A 16,855-nucleotide genomic window follows, 5' to 3' on the forward strand; every position below is an offset into this window, starting at 1 on the left:
GCTGCTTCAGCCACTGCCTCCTTTTTTTTGTGTCGGTTCTGATTCATCTGGCTGCGGAGAGAGGACACACAATGTTAACTCTTGTTGTGTTCTTGCTTTGCACAGCCTCCTCTGTCTCAGCTTCTGCCAAAGGTGAGTGGATGTGACTTTTTTTTTTTTTTTTCTGTGTGTAGATGTAGCCTGGATGTTTTGGGGCCCACAGGATCCTTAAAACAAATTATTCAGTGAAGCTTAAAAGAATCTAAATCACCCTGAGTTAGTAGAAATATGTCAGCTGGGTTGGTGTGTAGATCAAAATGTCACTGTCCTGTTCTTTGGAGGCTTTTCCATGGATGACACACTGGAGACTAACTGGTGATCTTTGATATGATATGTGTTATGTGTGCAGCTTCAACCTGTATTTAATTGTGCCACTGACTCTAAAATCCCAAAAATGAATGAATCCTGGCAGGAAATCAGGCTGGGTGATGTTGACAGAACCCTCAATGTCAGTGTCCGGGGACTAGCTTCACACAGAGCTGCTGTGTAACACTGATCAGAGGTGAAAGAGTATAGTTAAGAATAATAATGAAACAAAAAAAGTAACTGGGTTGCAGGTTGGCTCCTCAAATATCTCAGTCAGACAAAAGACAAACTGACCCAGAGTTTTTTTTTTTTTTTTTTGTTGAATTCAGCTCCACGTTCCTCAGCGGCCCTGTGATGAAATCAAATACTGACACGTCAGTGCGTCTTCCCTCGTGGCCCGATGTCATATCTAATGGAAAGCTCGTCATTAATAGAGCAGAGGAGAGATTTTTATCTTCTCTCACTTTGAACACACCCAGTTAAATGGCCGCTGATTGAATCACCTCGGCACTATCCTGAGATGATCTACAGTATTTCTAAAAAAGAGGTGAAAGGGAAAGAGAAAAGGAGCATTGTGTTTCGTGGAAGTTCATCTTTCCCACCGCTAAATGCACCTGGTGTTACATGTTCCGATATTATAGAAGAGATTGCTTCAAACATACAAAAACTGATTCATTTTTTCACAAGTTTTAGTCACAGGTTTCAATAACCTTCACAATGAAAATGATTTAAATTACAACCTTACTGGAAGCTTTCAGGCCTGCTGGTTTGACTTCATCCACGACAACTCTGACATCATCTTTTCCTGTTAAAGCATTTGTCGTTAATGATAATGCAGCTAAATGCATGGATTACTTTGAAAGGTGTCTCACAGCTGGAAGCTCTGACATCTCACATCCAGGCAGAAACTTGTGATGGTGCAGAAACTTGAAATTCAAGATGCGACCAAAATGAGTTGAATCCTTCCCTCAAAGTTTACTCATTGTCCTCCAGGTTTGATTTTCAAAAAATCTAAGAATCTGGAGCTTAAATGAACCAACAAGGAGAAGGGTTTCAAAAACAACCACTGCTCACTACTGTGTTATCATATCAGAAGACAAAAATGAAGATGGCTACTGTGATGGATTTCTGTTTCAAGTTTTAGGTTGCTACTAGTTAAAAATGCTTTTGTAAAACCGAAAACTATATTATATACTTTATCAGGTGCAAGTGAGCTAAAGCATAACAAGTGAAGACAGCATTTGAATGTTTCTTTTTTGCTAACACTGGTGCATTTACAGTGCTGTTGTTCAATGTGCAATTAAATAATAAATCTGTAAAAACAGACCTACAGTATCTTCACACCACAGTATGATACTAGCAGAGAGTCTTATAATAGATCGCTCTCACTTTCTCCACTCGTGTTTATTCACCAGCTGCGTGTCCTGTGTTTCTTCAGGTGGTGCTGCTGGACCCCGGCTGAGCAACAACCAGCTGTACAAATTCAGCTACAGCACTGAGGTGCTGGTGGACAGGGAGAGGGGGTCAAGAGAGGGCAGTGCTGGCTACAGGATCTCGAGTGATGTTGACGTCAGCCTGGTGTGGAGAGATCCGAGCAGCAAGGATGACCAGCTGATTCGACTGGCGGTATGTCGGTCCAGTGGCATGTCGAGAGAGGACAGGATGCCACGATGTAGTACATAAACTTTTAATGAAGTGAATTTTAAGATAGGATAATCCGTATAATATTCCTGACTACAAATACACCTTCAATAAAACTGGTAGCTAAGCCTGCATGCTCCCATGTGTTGACAAGGCACAAAAAAAGAAATCAAAAATGCAAAAAAGGACTGCAGGCATTTACTGAAATGATTAAATCTCTTCTTGATAGATCTCAAATGTGAGGATCGAGCCTGCGTCCCATCGACCTGAGAAGAAGAACGTCCTCCATGGATCAACAGCTGAAAGTGTTTTGGGGAAAACCAAATTAGCAGCTCTGACAAAACCTTTCTTGGTGCATCTTAGAAATGGAAAGGTAAGAGCATTAACAATGCCATTCTCGGCACTTGTCATGGTTTAAATTCTTGGTATAAAACAATATGCATAGAAATGAAATAGTCCTTATTAGTGGTTACACAACTGATTTCTTTACAACCTCATAGTCTTTTAAGAGGTTTTAATCCTTATTTTGACATAATATGAAAATAAAACACTTTGTAGCAAAAAGGGTGAATATTTTTGATAAACACTGACACGGTTTATAAATCACTCCAGGTAAACCAACAGTTGTAGAAATTCCCAAATATTATATGAAATGTTGTTTTTAATCAATTTAGAGTGTTAAACATGTGAGAGATTCTGACACAAGTGATGTCAGAAAGTCAGTATTGTACCTGCTGCGCTCCACTGTTATTGTCTTCATAGACGTAATGAGCTTACGTTCATTGTGCTGGAGTGATGATGCTGGCAGGGGAAATACCTGACAGATGTGTGTGTGTGCAAAGGTCAGCAGGCTCAGAGGGTCAAAGAATGAATGAACCAGCCTGGTTTAACAGAATGGCTCCGGGCCGGTCGGATAAGGCTCGTAATAGTTGTGGGATGTTTGAGCTTGAGCCATACTCATTCTCTGTTATCAGTCTTACCATCACTGTATATTATTAAATGATGCACGAATGCCAAGGAGCAATAGTAAGCTGATTGCAAGATGTCTCATTTAAAGACTCGGGAGAAGAATGATATGACATTGGTTTATGCTGAATATCGCTGAAGAAACCGCTAGCTGCTAACAGATCTCTTTATAAAGTGTTTTATACTTGTAGGCTACATGTATATGATTACAGTAATAATTTCAGTACCACTTCATAATCAAGCACCTGACAGTGGTGTGACCAGATACTCCAGCATCTTCATCATCATGTTTGAAAGGTTTCTGTGTAAATCTTGTTCATGAAAAAAAAAAAAGTTGGCTAAAATGTCACCTATTAGGATTAATGTTGGTTGAGTGTGGAGTAAAGTTTGGTGCGTGTGAAACATGAGAGATCAGTGTCTCCCCTGGTGTTGTTAGGTTATTTATACTGATGGCAGGCTGTGGCAGGAAAAATACACACAGTAGCACTGGACAGTCTATTTATGGTGGTCCTATCTGATATTGTGGTTGAGCGCCACAAATAAATTACATACTGTATAGGAGACAGTGTAGGATGATGTAATCGGCTGCTCTCTACACTTGTGACCAGGACGCAGGGTCCAGTGTTGAACCAATCCGAAAACTCACTGGAAAAATTTGTGGTTTTTTCCGGATCGGTTCAACCTGATCTCATTCATGCCGGTCAGGGCTGTGCACTGACGTGAATTTAGAAGCTAATGGAGTCAATTTACGGTAAAGCCTGACCGATACAGTCGCATGACCCATGAGAAGTGTTGGGGAGACACTGATGATGGGATTACGTGATTAAATTACAAAATAAATGTGAATGTAATCTGTTACAGTTACGGAGAAAAAACTCAATCTTTTTTGTTAAAAAGAGAGGTGATAGGTGTGAGATCTAATAACACTCACTAACTTAAATCTGCATTGAGTTTTCATTAAATATTAACTTGGAGAGGTCATTAGGTTGTGAAATTTCTACAGGGCACCAACAGACTAAATTAATGGTACTAATAAGTAATGAAAAAGTAATCAAATGTAATATGTTACCTTACTTTGATGAGGTAATTAAAACAGCTATGTTCTTATTACATTATTAACATGGGAAGTAGTAATCTGTAACCTGGTACATTACACTGCCCATGATATATTTCAGCTTATCATGTATTAGTAGTGGAAGTCAGATGTTTAAGGTAATTTAGAAACAGTGTTAGAGAGAATTAAGTTTATTTAAGTGTCTCGCTCGGTACATATCTTCTTCGCAATTCTCTAAAGACCAATTTTAAAGAATCCTTAAGAGAAATGTTTGTTTATATTTTATGTTGATGCTAAAAACAGTATTGGTTGATATATCATTATCACATTTTCTTAAACTCTTACGTATAAATGTAACGTGCTAATACCAAAGGATTTTTGTAATGTTTTTGATCTGCACTTCAAAGAATATGTGATATTTTTATATGTAATGCAAATAGTCTCTGATGTCATGGCCAGGCTCACATGTGTCTGTACACAAGTGTGCAAGGGAAAACTGACACCCTGAAAGCCTTTGTGAGTTGCAGCACGTAGGTAGCTGCTTCATCTACCATTGTATGGAAGCATAAAATTCTGTTTAACACGTTGCTTTCTTTTTACACATGTGCTGTAGGCAAAAGCATTTTATTCCTACTGGGCCGAACCTGCAACCATCAAGAACCTAAAACGAGGACTGGCCAGCTTACTGCAAGTACAGCCCAATACTGGGAAGGTTATAGAGGTGAATGACATGATAGTTCTCCCATTACATTTATTTATTTATTTTTCATAATTTAATACATGTAACAACTTGAATTGTGTCTTTGAACAGAATGATGTGTCTGGACGGTGCACAGTCGAGTACAAAGCAGTAAAAGGTCAAGTGACGAGGACCAAGATCCTGGATACATGTAAGACTGCGGAGACCGGGTTTACCACACACAGTCAGGTTAGTCAGCATCTACACCGATACACTGCGCTAAAATATGAACATCACTGAGTCGCTAATACATCACGTCTCTATGTGTCCGCCCTTCAGGTCTTGGGTGTCAAAAGGAAGTCCAGTTCTGTTACAGTGTTCACGCTCGAGGATGGGTTCATCCGCTCGGCCGTGGCTGAGGAAATGCACTCGCTGGTTGTTAATGCTCGCAGAACTGTTGCAGCTAAAGTCGTGTCCAGGTAGCTGCCCATAGAATAAATAAATCTGCGGCGTCTGGTCCAATATAAGCACGTTTTACATTTTGATTTTTCCTGTCTCCCAGGCAAACCCTCACTTTGACAGGCACAGAGGCCGGTCCACTGGAGGCTGCTGGGAAGGATGTCTCTGGGGTTGTCAAGTCAATTGATGCCAAACTGGCAGCTGTTGGCATCGTGGCTGAGAAGGTCAAAACCCAGTGCAAGGGTTGTCCATCAGTGAGTTCCCTGTTACCTTTCATACGGATACACAAGCACTGTTTTGTCTTACCACCAGGTAACAGGCGTCATACTTTCATGGTGACACAGACACACCACAGACAGACCCACTCAGCAGATGCTCTCCATAGATCTTGGAGCTCCTTCCAGCAACACTTTGCATATGAAATATGTAGTTCTAGCATTTCCGGGTCTTATTTTTGTAGACTTGGCCATCAAGAAACAAGAGCAGTAGGAGGATCATTCAGGTTTTAAACAAGGGGACAGTTATTCAGATGATATAAACCATATTTCTTTAAGACAAAAGCATCAAGATTTCTGCACACTGCTGTTGCATTAAAAACATTTATTGGATCAGTACAAATAAAATTTCAGTCCCTTACGACCTTTTTTCTGAATATGAAAAAGGATCTGAGCTGATCTGTACAAACCATTAATGCAAAATTACTCTTAAATAGCGCTGTTAGTAAGCAGATACTGTATATTTTTGTACTGTAATTATTGACTGAAGACGATCTGTCTCCTAATCCCCCCTCCTCTGTGTTCTTCCTCTTAGCTTTTTGAACATTGGCAGGCTCAACAGAAGCAGCTGGAGCCAGAGACCCTGTCTAAAGCCGTGGCTCCTCGCAGCTTCCTGGCCCTCATCCAGAGCATTAGGAAGTCGTCCAAGGACGAGATCCTCAAAGTGCTGAAGAGTGCCAGCAAGACATCTCTGTAAACAAGCTCCTCCTCTTTTCCTACATCTTATTTACCTCCTGCTGACACCATCTCTCCACTGTTTCTTTGAATTAGTGTAACTTACAAGATTTCAAATGTCAGATTCCAGGAGGATTAACTTACTATTACTCTGTTTAACCTCTTCCCGCTGCCATCAGACCTCAGGTGGTGGATGCTGTGACCTCCTCCCAGACTGCTGCATCTCTGGATGCCATGCTGGACTTCCTGAACTTCACCGATGCCAAAGGTTTGGTCCTGCAGGAGAGATTTCTCTATGCGTGTGGCTTTGCTTCACATCCCAACGAGAGAATGCTCCAGGCCTTGGTGGTGAGTGCCATGTTGTTGTCAGAAGTTCATGACATAACTGACACCTTCTTCCTGCTTATTCAATGGAAGTATAAGACTTCTGCAATCTAGTCCATATCAGTGAACACAGTCCGTTTTCCCCTAAAATTCCCCTAAAATTGTTTTTTCTGCACTTTGTGTCACCTTTCCTGTGAATTTGTTTTGGGGGGAAACAAACACTTCTCAAATCAGTTGTCTCTTCATTAATTGCTTTGTAGAATATTTTATATTACTTTTCTTCCTCAAAATATAGTGATGGTTTAAATATGTTGTAAAATGTAGAGAACGCAGTCTTAGGAATAAGTCTGCAAAACCAAGTCATCATATACTTAAATTATATGACAGCATGCAATGAATTTTAGTAATAATTGTTTTCTTTACAGGACATTTCTAAGGGAAAGATTGGCAGCCCTGACATCAAAGAGTCCGTGGTGATCATTATGGGAGCCCTGGTCCACAAACTGTGTCAGAAAGGAGGGTGCAACCTACCGGTAAGCTTCTAAGAGGATGTAAATGAAAAACATTTGAAAGTTCATTTGAAAATCGAAAACAAAGATGTTACATTAGAAACTCAAATCAAATATGAATGAATCCGAGAGCTGACTGATGGTCTTGTGCTGTATGTTTTCCTCTCAGACAGTGGTGCAGGTGAAGAAGATGATATTAGATGGTCCTGTCAGCACGCAGGTTGAGTCCGAGGTCCAGATGTATCTTCTGGCTCTGAAAAACTCGCTGCTCCCCGAGGCCATTCCCATCTTTACCAAATACGCGGAGTCAGAGGTCGGAGCGTACAGCACCATCGCCCTCACAGCTCTACAGAGATACGATGTCAAGCTCATGACCGATGAGGTGCGCCGTAGTTAACATAATGTTTTGTTTGAAATAATATGTGTTGGATGTTAATAATATTTTGATACAATTAGCACGTGACAAACTGAAACCATGCTTCTCTCAGGTAAAACGGACAGTGAACAGGGTTTACCACCAGAATCGACGGATCTACGAGAAAAACGTGAGAGCTGCCGCCGCTGACGTCATCCTCAGTAGCGACCCCTCCTACATCGAGGTCAAGAATCTGCTTCTGTCCATCGGAAACCTGCCCCACGAAATGAACAAGTACATGCTGTCTAAGATCCAGGACATCATCCGCTTCCAGCTGCCTGCCAGGTGTGTGATGGGTCACCCACTGGACCAACAGAGAGAAAATGATTTATGAAACAGAACATTAAAAGCAAGGACTTTCAGTTACACAGATTGAAACCTTGTACTATAAAATTATTTTCTGCATTTTTCAGCAAAGTCATACGCCAGGCTATGAAGGACATGATTTCCCATAACTACGACCGTTTTGCAAAAGTTGGGTCGTCATCAGCTTTCTCAGGATTCATGGCACGTAAGTCATCACCCGTCATATTTCAGTCTACAGGAAAGGAGGAGATTTCACAAAAGTTTGCTGAGATATTTATGATCTGAGATAAAATGTGGAAAAGGGATGTTGACATTTTTGCTCAGTCAAGAAAAACATTCAATTTTGACATTTTGCAGCACATGTTGGATCGATGTGGAATCTTCAACCTCCATGTTTTAAGCAAAAGATTAGTAACATCACAGCTACACGGATGCTAATTGAGTATTTTTATTTTTGATAAACAAAAATACAATTCCACTCCCAACAGAATCTGCTGATGTGACCTCCACATACAGTTTGGACATCCTGTATTCAGGCTCTGGGATCCTGAGGAGAAGCAACATGAATATTTATGGCGCTGGTAAAGGAGCAACGCTACATGGACTACAGGTAAAGAAACATCAGAGATTATTAGAAATTTAAGAGTATACATTAACAAAAACTGAGAATTGTATGAAATTGTGAAGTGTAAATGAAATCTCAGAAAAGATCAAACGTCTCTTTGCATGTCCATCGTATCTTCTAGGTGGCGATTGAGGCCCAGGGTCTCGAGTCACTAATTGCTGCCACACCTGACGAGGGAGAGAAGGACCTGGAGTCGTTTGCTGGGATGTCGGCTCTGCTGTTCGATGTCCAGCTGAGGCCCGTCACCTTCTTCAAGGGTTACAGTGACCTCATGTCCAAGATGTTCTCCATGACTGGGGAGCCCATGAACGTAGTGAAGGGTCTCATCCTGCTGACGGATCATTCTGAGGTAAGAAGTTCCAACTGTGGAGTGAGAGTAGTAATGAGTCATGCATGCAACAGGTAGTGACAGTCAGACTTGTTTACTGTGTGTGTGTGTGTGTGTGTGTGTGTGTGTGTGTGTGTGTGTGTGTGTGTGTGTGTGTATGTGTGCGTAGTCACAGATAGCAAATGACTCAGGTTAATAACTTCAGTTGTTGAGCTTAATGATGTGAGTATGAACAAGGTCTAAATGTGCACAGCTGATGCCAGGTTGTGGCACTAATACAGCAGCTAATTTGTGTTTTAGTCTCTTAATACTTTCTCGCTTCCCTACCCACTGATCTCCAAGTCCACTGTCCACAGACGAGACTTAAATCTGTTAAAGCTAAACAAATTTCTGATAACATGAAGGTGCTGTAACGTTATAGCAGACATTACTCAATCAGGAGTAACTGTGCATTTGTTGGGGGCTATTTTCAGTCATGGATTCATACGCTGTTTGTGAGCTGTTGAACTAGCATGGCGCATGTGGGATTGACTCACATGTGAATGACAGTGTCAGTGTTCATGGTAATGAAGGAACATGTGGAAAGAAGATGTGTTCTGGTGAAACTCTAAGGCACAGAGAGATAAGTTACATGGGAAATACTCCTTTGTAGGATCAATTCATTGTTTGGTTTTGGTCTTTTTGTGGGATTTGATGAAAGTGGGAAAATGCAGTTTATCATCAGCCGTATCCTAATAACACATTCTCTATGAATCTTAATTATCACTGTCATAAACTGGAGTGAAACATGATCAAGTCCATTGCGGTTTTTCTTCTCCACTTTGTCCCTGCAGGTCATCCAGCTGCAGTCTGGTCTGAAGGCGAGTGCAGAGTTTCAAGGAGGGTTAGCCATTGATATTTCTGGAGGCATGGAGATCAGTCTGTGGTACAGAGAGTCCAAGACCAGCGTCAACAACAGGTACAGCCCAGAGACAGTAAAATCAGCAACTGTTGCAGGTTTTTTTTTGTTCTGTAACTGAATTAGGGCTTCAAGAAAACCTTTAACCTCATGTTATGTGCTATAGATGTGGGTCACAGAGTCGAGTACAACTGAGTAAATTATCTCACTGAGTGCGATTGTGAAGTACTGTATGTACAGTATGATGTAACACACTTGCAGGTCAGAAGCCCTTGTGATAGACAGACAATTCTTAGAAAACAACCTTTGTGACTGAAAGGAAAGTTGTTTTAGAAGTTCGGGCCTTGTCACCGTGCTGCAAATAGATTCCTGTTGACGTTGGATTCATGTGAACTTTAGAAAGGCTATAAGTGCTGTCTGATTCACTTGTTCCAGCGGCACGTTGGACGTGCTCCAGTATTGTGCTTCACGCCTGTCTCATTTCTAGGCTTGTGTGGATATGACGTCAGCTCTGTCTGGTTCTCTATTTTAAAACATTACAGTCAACGCGCAACACTAGCTGCTGAAAATGGAGCACATCATCACGTTGGTGTCAGTCAGCTTGCGGCGTCTGGTGATGAAACGGTTTAAACAGCAATGCCATAGATTTTTTTTCAAACATTCAAATATGGTGTGATTTTCCTCCGCAGGACACGGCTGCATATTCACCTCAGTCCTTTTTAAAAGGCCCAGTTTTGTCCTTAACAGTAACTGAAAACCAAAGTCAAGTACCAAAACCTGCCACTGAATGTTTGGTCAGATTCTTCATCTTGTTCAGTTGGTTTTTGGTCAGATTTTCTCTGATTCTTTTGGTAATCGGAAAATTTTCTTTGAAGAAAACTCTATTTCACAAAGTAAAGTAAAGTAAAGTAAGTAAGTTATCAAAAAATCCTTTGGCATCTGAATTGAAGTTTTTGTACTGTGTTTTGTACTTGTACTGGATGAGTATTTTAATAATTTTAATCTCTACACTTTTAGTGTATTAGTGATGCAGTTAATGTACAGCTCTTTATTTAAATCTCCACCAAGAATGACTTGCGAAAGATGGAAAAGGAAGAGGGGAATTTTAATGGGAATCTTTGTTTAGGTGCCAAAAACACATGATGCTGTGGAATTAATACCTTTTTTTGGAACAGCATCACAGGGAAGGAAAATGTGGGTTAAGACAGAAGAAATGCTTCAATATCTCTGTTCTGAGGATTTTCTGCCCTTCACAACTGTCCACATCTTGGTTCTGGACTTCAGGATGATTTGACCCGTGTGTGCGGGGGAATGGCAGAGGCAGGTGAATGGATCAGCATAGTTGTACCTCTTCCACTCTGATAATAGACGGGCAGGCTATCTATAGAAGCAGAACAAACCACACTGGCATCTCTGCCAAGGCATGTCTCCATGGGCAAAGTTACAGAGGTTGGATTTTCAACTGGTTGGCACAGACTTTGACTTGAAACAGGAGGAGAAGTTGTAACATGGTAGTTAAACTCCACTTGTTAGCGTCTGAACTTTGCTGTGCTTTTGAGCCACTGATACAAAAACATGGCCGCAAACAAGGACCATATACCGCAGAAGTTGTACCAAGAGTGAAGAAAATGACCATCACTGATTGGCTGGAAGGTACCTGTTGCAGTCGTATATCAGGACACCTCTAACACATGTACATTAAACTGTAGGTAACCATAGCTACAGTTGTGCTACTAGTTAATTGCTGGTTAAAGTAATTCAGTTTTTTAAGGGTTATAAAAAAAACAGCACTATCTATTCTTTTAGCAGGTGGCTGAGGTACATGTAACAACACTGCACTCTGAAATGTCTAAATAAAGAAAATAGTGGACTCTTACTATAATAATAATAATAATGGATATTTTTCACCTCTTCACCTCATTGTGGCCTTACAAAGAAAATATGACTTTATTCTACAAACACATTTTAACATGTGGAACTTCTTAACGTGTGGAACTTCATTAATAATATTTAAAATTCACACATTCTCATACGGTTTTCTCATGTAATGAATTCACATGAAGGCATCCGGTACTTCAGATATGATTAAACATGTGGACGTGGTTTTTGGACATGTCACGTATAGAACATAATTTTACATATGGTATGTGAAATGTAAAATCTTACATGTACATTTTATTTTCTTGGATGAAATGAATTTGGCTTTGTCTGTTGAACAAATAGAAACTTGGTTTTCGCTTGCTTGTGGTTTCAGAGGAGCGCTGGTGGTCACTGGTAATGTTACTGTGGACATGGACTTCATGAGAACGGGTATGGAGGTTAGCTTTGAAACGGAGGCATCGCTGGACTTCATCACCACCGTCCAGTTCTCTGAATATCCCTTCCTGGTGTGCATACAGATGGACAAAACCACCTTCCCCTTCAGGTACTGTAAGACCCACCCAGAAAAGAATAGATTCATTATCATTATTGAATCAACTTAAACAAAACCTAACTTTCTATTCTTAATGATCTGCTTTCAGTGAACACCTGACCAAATATGACAGCCTGCCATCGGGGAAGAACGTCGTGTCACGAAAGAGCAAGAAGCAGCTGGTCCCTGGCTCTGAATTCCCTCTTCACCAGGAGAACTCAAACATGTGCAAGAGGGTTTTTGACTCCAGCTGGTAGAGATACCATGAACTATCCAGGAGCAAGTCTTCATTCTTATGGGCAGGTTTTTGTCACTCAAAGAGGGTTCATTGCATTCAGGGACAGCTATCACACCTCAGCCTCAAGCAGTGAATGACTGAAAGAGAGAAAATTTGTGAGTGTTTTTTTTTTTTTTTTTTAACAACACATGCAATGTTTACATTCCTGTGAGTATTTAAGTCATTTTAATTTGACATTTTGTTTTAAATCAGGAATTCTTGCATTGTCTTTTTATGGATTTCTTTGAAAATGTATTTATGACGGGCACATACGTACAGGATGTATGTAATACTCAGCACGAATAGTACCACTGTAATTTTCCCCAACACAGTTACAGTAAAGACGTACATGTAAATATCACACTGAAGACAGTGGATTAACTTTCCCCTGAACAGAAACTCTCCTTTTGATCAATGTGTTTACTGTGGAGGAGCAATTTATTGTTTTATGTCGCTGTATTGCTGTTCACACACTTGAAATAACTTATGTTCCAGAGAAATTATATGCATTAATTCCATTTTTTATGATCATGTTGGTGATTTGTTAATTGCTCCTACAAAGATGACATGTGTGCATTGTCTTTACATTGTACTTGGAAGATTGAATATGAAAATCTTAAATGAATCCATCAACACTTGGATATATATTTTTTGTACATGGCTGTAATTGCTGAAAATGTTTGGGTAGGGTATAAAAGGCTTTTGAACTACTCTTAACTTGTGTTTCAGCAATTAGGAATTGGTTTGTTGGATTTAATTGGCTGACAATAAATGTGCACTGGAGACACTTTGCTTTTTGTCTTGGCTTAGATGGATTTAGATTCAGCAACACAGGCCATATTTTGTTCATTTTGTCTCCACCAATTCACCAATTTTAGTCAGTTTATTTGTCACGAAGAGTACTGCTTAGACCATGAAAACAGTTGTAGGCCTATATATGTATGTATGTATGACTTGAGCTTTGTTAAGTCTGAGAGACACTTAACTGACACCATCTTAACTTAAAGCCTACACATTTATTACAAAAAGCCTGCTTTACAAAATGGGAACATGGCAACTATTCAACATTTCAAAGATATTTTATGATGATACTTCAAGGTTCTGAATATGAGATTTCAAACAATAATATAGCAGCAAGCAGGTATTCTATGAATATAGTGGAGTAATAGTTTTCTTGAGCAAAGTCACACCCCTATGGATGTGTTGCAGTTTGAGTTTCTCAGGTCTTTTTGCGTGCATGTTAGTGCATACCTGTGCATGTTAGTGCACGTGAGTCGCCCCTGTTAAACCGTTGGCCCTCCCCATGTGTATAAACACACAAGGACCACCCACGCCCGAGATGGCACAGTGAAGTAAACAGCCTTCAGGTGAACACTGCCTTCCAGAACTTCCTCCACTGGAGAAACCACGTTTTTGGCAAAAAAGAAACAGTAATAAGACCAGAGCACATATGACTGGCCATGGAGACTACAGGCTCAAATCCTGGGCGGCCAGTGGCCCGTGAAAATATCCATTAAGTTTCAACGTTTTTACCGCTCTGTCAGTAGTGCGCCAATCCATCTATCTTTCTCAGTCCGACCGTGGAGCCAATGCTGGTCTAGCTTTACTGAGATGGAGAGCCCTAGGAGCTGCTAAAGGGCTTGACCCGGAACTGGCTTTTCTTCTCAATGTGTAAGTAACTTGATGGCTACATAATGATGCATGTCTGTTTACCTTAGTAACTAGCTACAGAAGGCATGATAACGTCAGCTAGCTTGCTGTTACTAATACTATGAATGTGTCCTGCAAATATTGCTGTCGCTAGCCGGCTAACTGTTAGCATTGCGGTTAAGCATATCACGGCAATGCTAGCTCTGGCTAACGGTTGTGGCTAGATTGTTTTTGTTGGCTCTCGTGTACTCAGGGGAACTTCTTTCAGTTGTGCTGGGCTTGTTGTGTTTTTAGTGGCCGCTTTCAAGGGGCTTCATATCACCATGCTGGCTGATACCTGAAGAACGGGGTGAGTTGTGGTCCAGGAAGCATTTTTGTTTTGTCTGAGATGCTAGTGGTCTAGTGCGACATCTAGAGGCAGTGACGATCGTTTTTCAAACCCTAAAGAAAGCATCTGAATATCTCATATACTGGAGTATGGTGATATAAAAGTAGTATTGCTTGGCCAAACATAATGTTTTTACCTACGTGTGACACAGAGCTCCAGTACCGGTTACTTTTTAGCCGAGCTAGCTGCTTGGCTCAAGGGATGCTAATGTCAGTCAGTGTTTGTCCACCACTTTGGTCCAAACAGAAATACCTCAATGACTACTTAAAGGATTGTCATGAAAATTTGGAGAGACGTTTATTGTTACCAGAGGATGAAGCCTGTGGTAAACATCCTCTGAAAACCACTTTTCTTCTAACACCACTTAAATTAATATGTTGAAACCAGCAAAACGAATCATTCTCATTAGCCTCAAGTGTGCTTTGTGTTGGTGCTAATTACCAGTGCTACATACCTAAACTAAGATTATGAATATGGTAAATACAATATTGTGCCTGCCAAACAGCAAAGAGCATGTTAGCATGCTGACATGGCATGGTTGTGGGCTCTCAGTTGTGTGTTTTCCCCTGTGTAGAAGCTTCTTCCCTTCTGGTGGTTTCAAGTGGAGAATGAACTATATGGAATCAGACATTTCAAGAAGGAAAGCAATTTAAACTTTAATAGATAACAGCAGAGATTAAAAGTTAAGGTTTTCTTATGCTGTGTACGTTGTGCCCACATTAGCATTTTGTTAGCATCACTGTTTTAAGTAAATCCCTAGCCCTCATTTGTATTGGTAGTTTGTGGTATGTCTAAGAAGACAAAATGTATCTTAGTGGACTAAATGCAACACACACTTGTTGATCCAGGTGAGGCAATAAATCTTGACTTTTCTTGTGTCACAGCTGTGACATCAGAGCCCCTACTGGCATCCAAACACAACAACTGGGCCTTAATGTAGATTCTTTAGAAACCACTGAGAGCAGCTGGGGGCAAACCAGTGTCTGCCAGTCTTGCTGCATCCACGGCAACCAAATAAACACAGCAGCAAACTGTCAGGTTAAACTTAAGCCTCGGCCGGGGTGATGTTTCAGTGTCACCAGAAAGCTAACCTTGCACGCTGGCAGATGCCAAATGTGTTCTGTTGGCATAAATCTGTTCGATTGCCTTTGACCCATGTCATTTACTTTTCTGTTTTCAGTGAGGAAATTTCATCAGCCATGTATCAAACTGCAGACAGCCACAGCAATAAGGTCAGGGAGATAGAAGGAAATAAGAAACCAATTAGTCAACACAGAATATCAGAGAATAAAATTATGTGCTAATGTTCAGAAACAGCCTGTCAAATAATCAAAATATACAAAAATGTTTGAGTAAGAATATCAGCCTGTGAATGAGTAGTGAGGGATAGACGCATGAACATTTTTTTTAAAATATACTTTTAAAAGTATTGGTCACTGCAGCCAGAATTTTATCTTTATATTATATTTATATTTTTGGTACTACTTTCCAATAAATCACCATTTGTAAAGGATTAAGAAGTTGCAACTATAAATAGCTTTATTGATGATTAATGCTTAATGCTTCAAAGATCAGTTATAAACCATTAATACATTTAATTAAAACATTTTTTTAAGAACCAGCAGCAAGTGTTTCACTAAAACACGACTTTAAAGTGATTTAAATTCATATAGACACAAACATGTTCAGTAGCTTGCATTTTGAATTTATTGCAAACATATGTAGGCTTGTCAGTCTACATTCCACTCATTTATCATTTTGCTTTCAAGTGTGTAAGTGCAAACACAGCACTTACTCCTCCTTTCAAGTTACCTCTCTGCTGTCATCCTGACCTTTGTCGTTTTCGGGGGCAGACATGCAACACAGTTGACATCAGGCGTAAAACATATAGCCTACAATGCAACTTTATGACTATACAGCCAATGAGACATTTCATTCAAATACGCACCCTTTTGCTTTGAACATTCACATTCACTTATCTCAAACCATCTCACCTTCACTTAACCCTCTTTCTTTAGACAAAAGCAAGCTTCAATACAGTCAGTTTCCCATATTTAACCTCAAAGTCAGCAGGTTTGTTGGAGGACATCTGGAAGAATGTTTTAAAACACATGATATTATCTATGTTACAGTGCATCTTTGGGCAAAATTCATCAGAAACTATTACAAATGTTTCACTTTACAATAAGTCGACATAGTGCTCCTGCTATCACCAAGGTTTACAGCCATTCATTGCTGTCAGTGCTGGCGACAAAATAGTGACAATCCAAGTGCATTAAGTACATTATTATTCACAGATAAAGGTCATACAAGAAACGAATAATAACCGGGAGAAAGATTTTTGTGAGTTGTATGTTTATGACAACATTAGAATAGCTGGTTTATTGGAGTTAACAAATTAAAATATATTTTTGATTTAGTTATTTTTCACAGGGTTTCAAAAATTATATGTTAATGTGCTAAAATAAATTCTCTGAAATTAGTAAAATATGTTTCTTATCTTCCACCTTTTTGGCTATTCAAGCACACACTTTTAAAACTCTATGACAGGAGGTAGACTATCACATCTCTCAATTTTGACTTGTTCATACTAAAAAAAAAATTGCTTTGGTTGCTTTATTCTTTGGA

The 16,855-nt window shown here is 40.0% G+C and overlaps 1 protein-coding gene across 1 annotated transcript; it reads left to right on the forward strand.

The window, feature by feature from the left end:
• The first annotated feature begins 71 nt into the window (after positions 1-71).
• Positions 72-12,976, forward strand: mttp (microsomal triglyceride transfer protein). The gene is made up of 18 exons (XM_022758573.1): positions 72-132; positions 1,784-1,971; positions 2,216-2,359; positions 4,620-4,727; positions 4,818-4,934; positions 5,025-5,164; positions 5,248-5,398; positions 5,955-6,112; positions 6,274-6,442; positions 6,844-6,951; positions 7,097-7,309; positions 7,416-7,627; positions 7,756-7,853; positions 8,137-8,258; positions 8,395-8,622; positions 9,435-9,559; positions 11,754-11,924; positions 12,022-12,976. Exons 1-18 carry the CDS (start codon positions 72-74, stop codon positions 12,167-12,169), a joined length of 2,661 nt encoding a protein of 886 aa, XP_022614294.1. The 3' UTR covers positions 12,170-12,976.
• Positions 12,977-16,855: the final 3,879 nt, after the last annotated feature.

The sequence above is a fragment of the Seriola dumerili genome, unplaced genomic scaffold (genome assembly GCF_002260705.1).
Source record: "Seriola dumerili isolate Sdu_G_001 unplaced genomic scaffold, Sdu_1.0 BDQW01000301.1, whole genome shotgun sequence".
Lineage (NCBI taxonomy): Eukaryota > Metazoa > Chordata > Actinopteri > Carangiformes > Carangidae > Seriola > Seriola dumerili.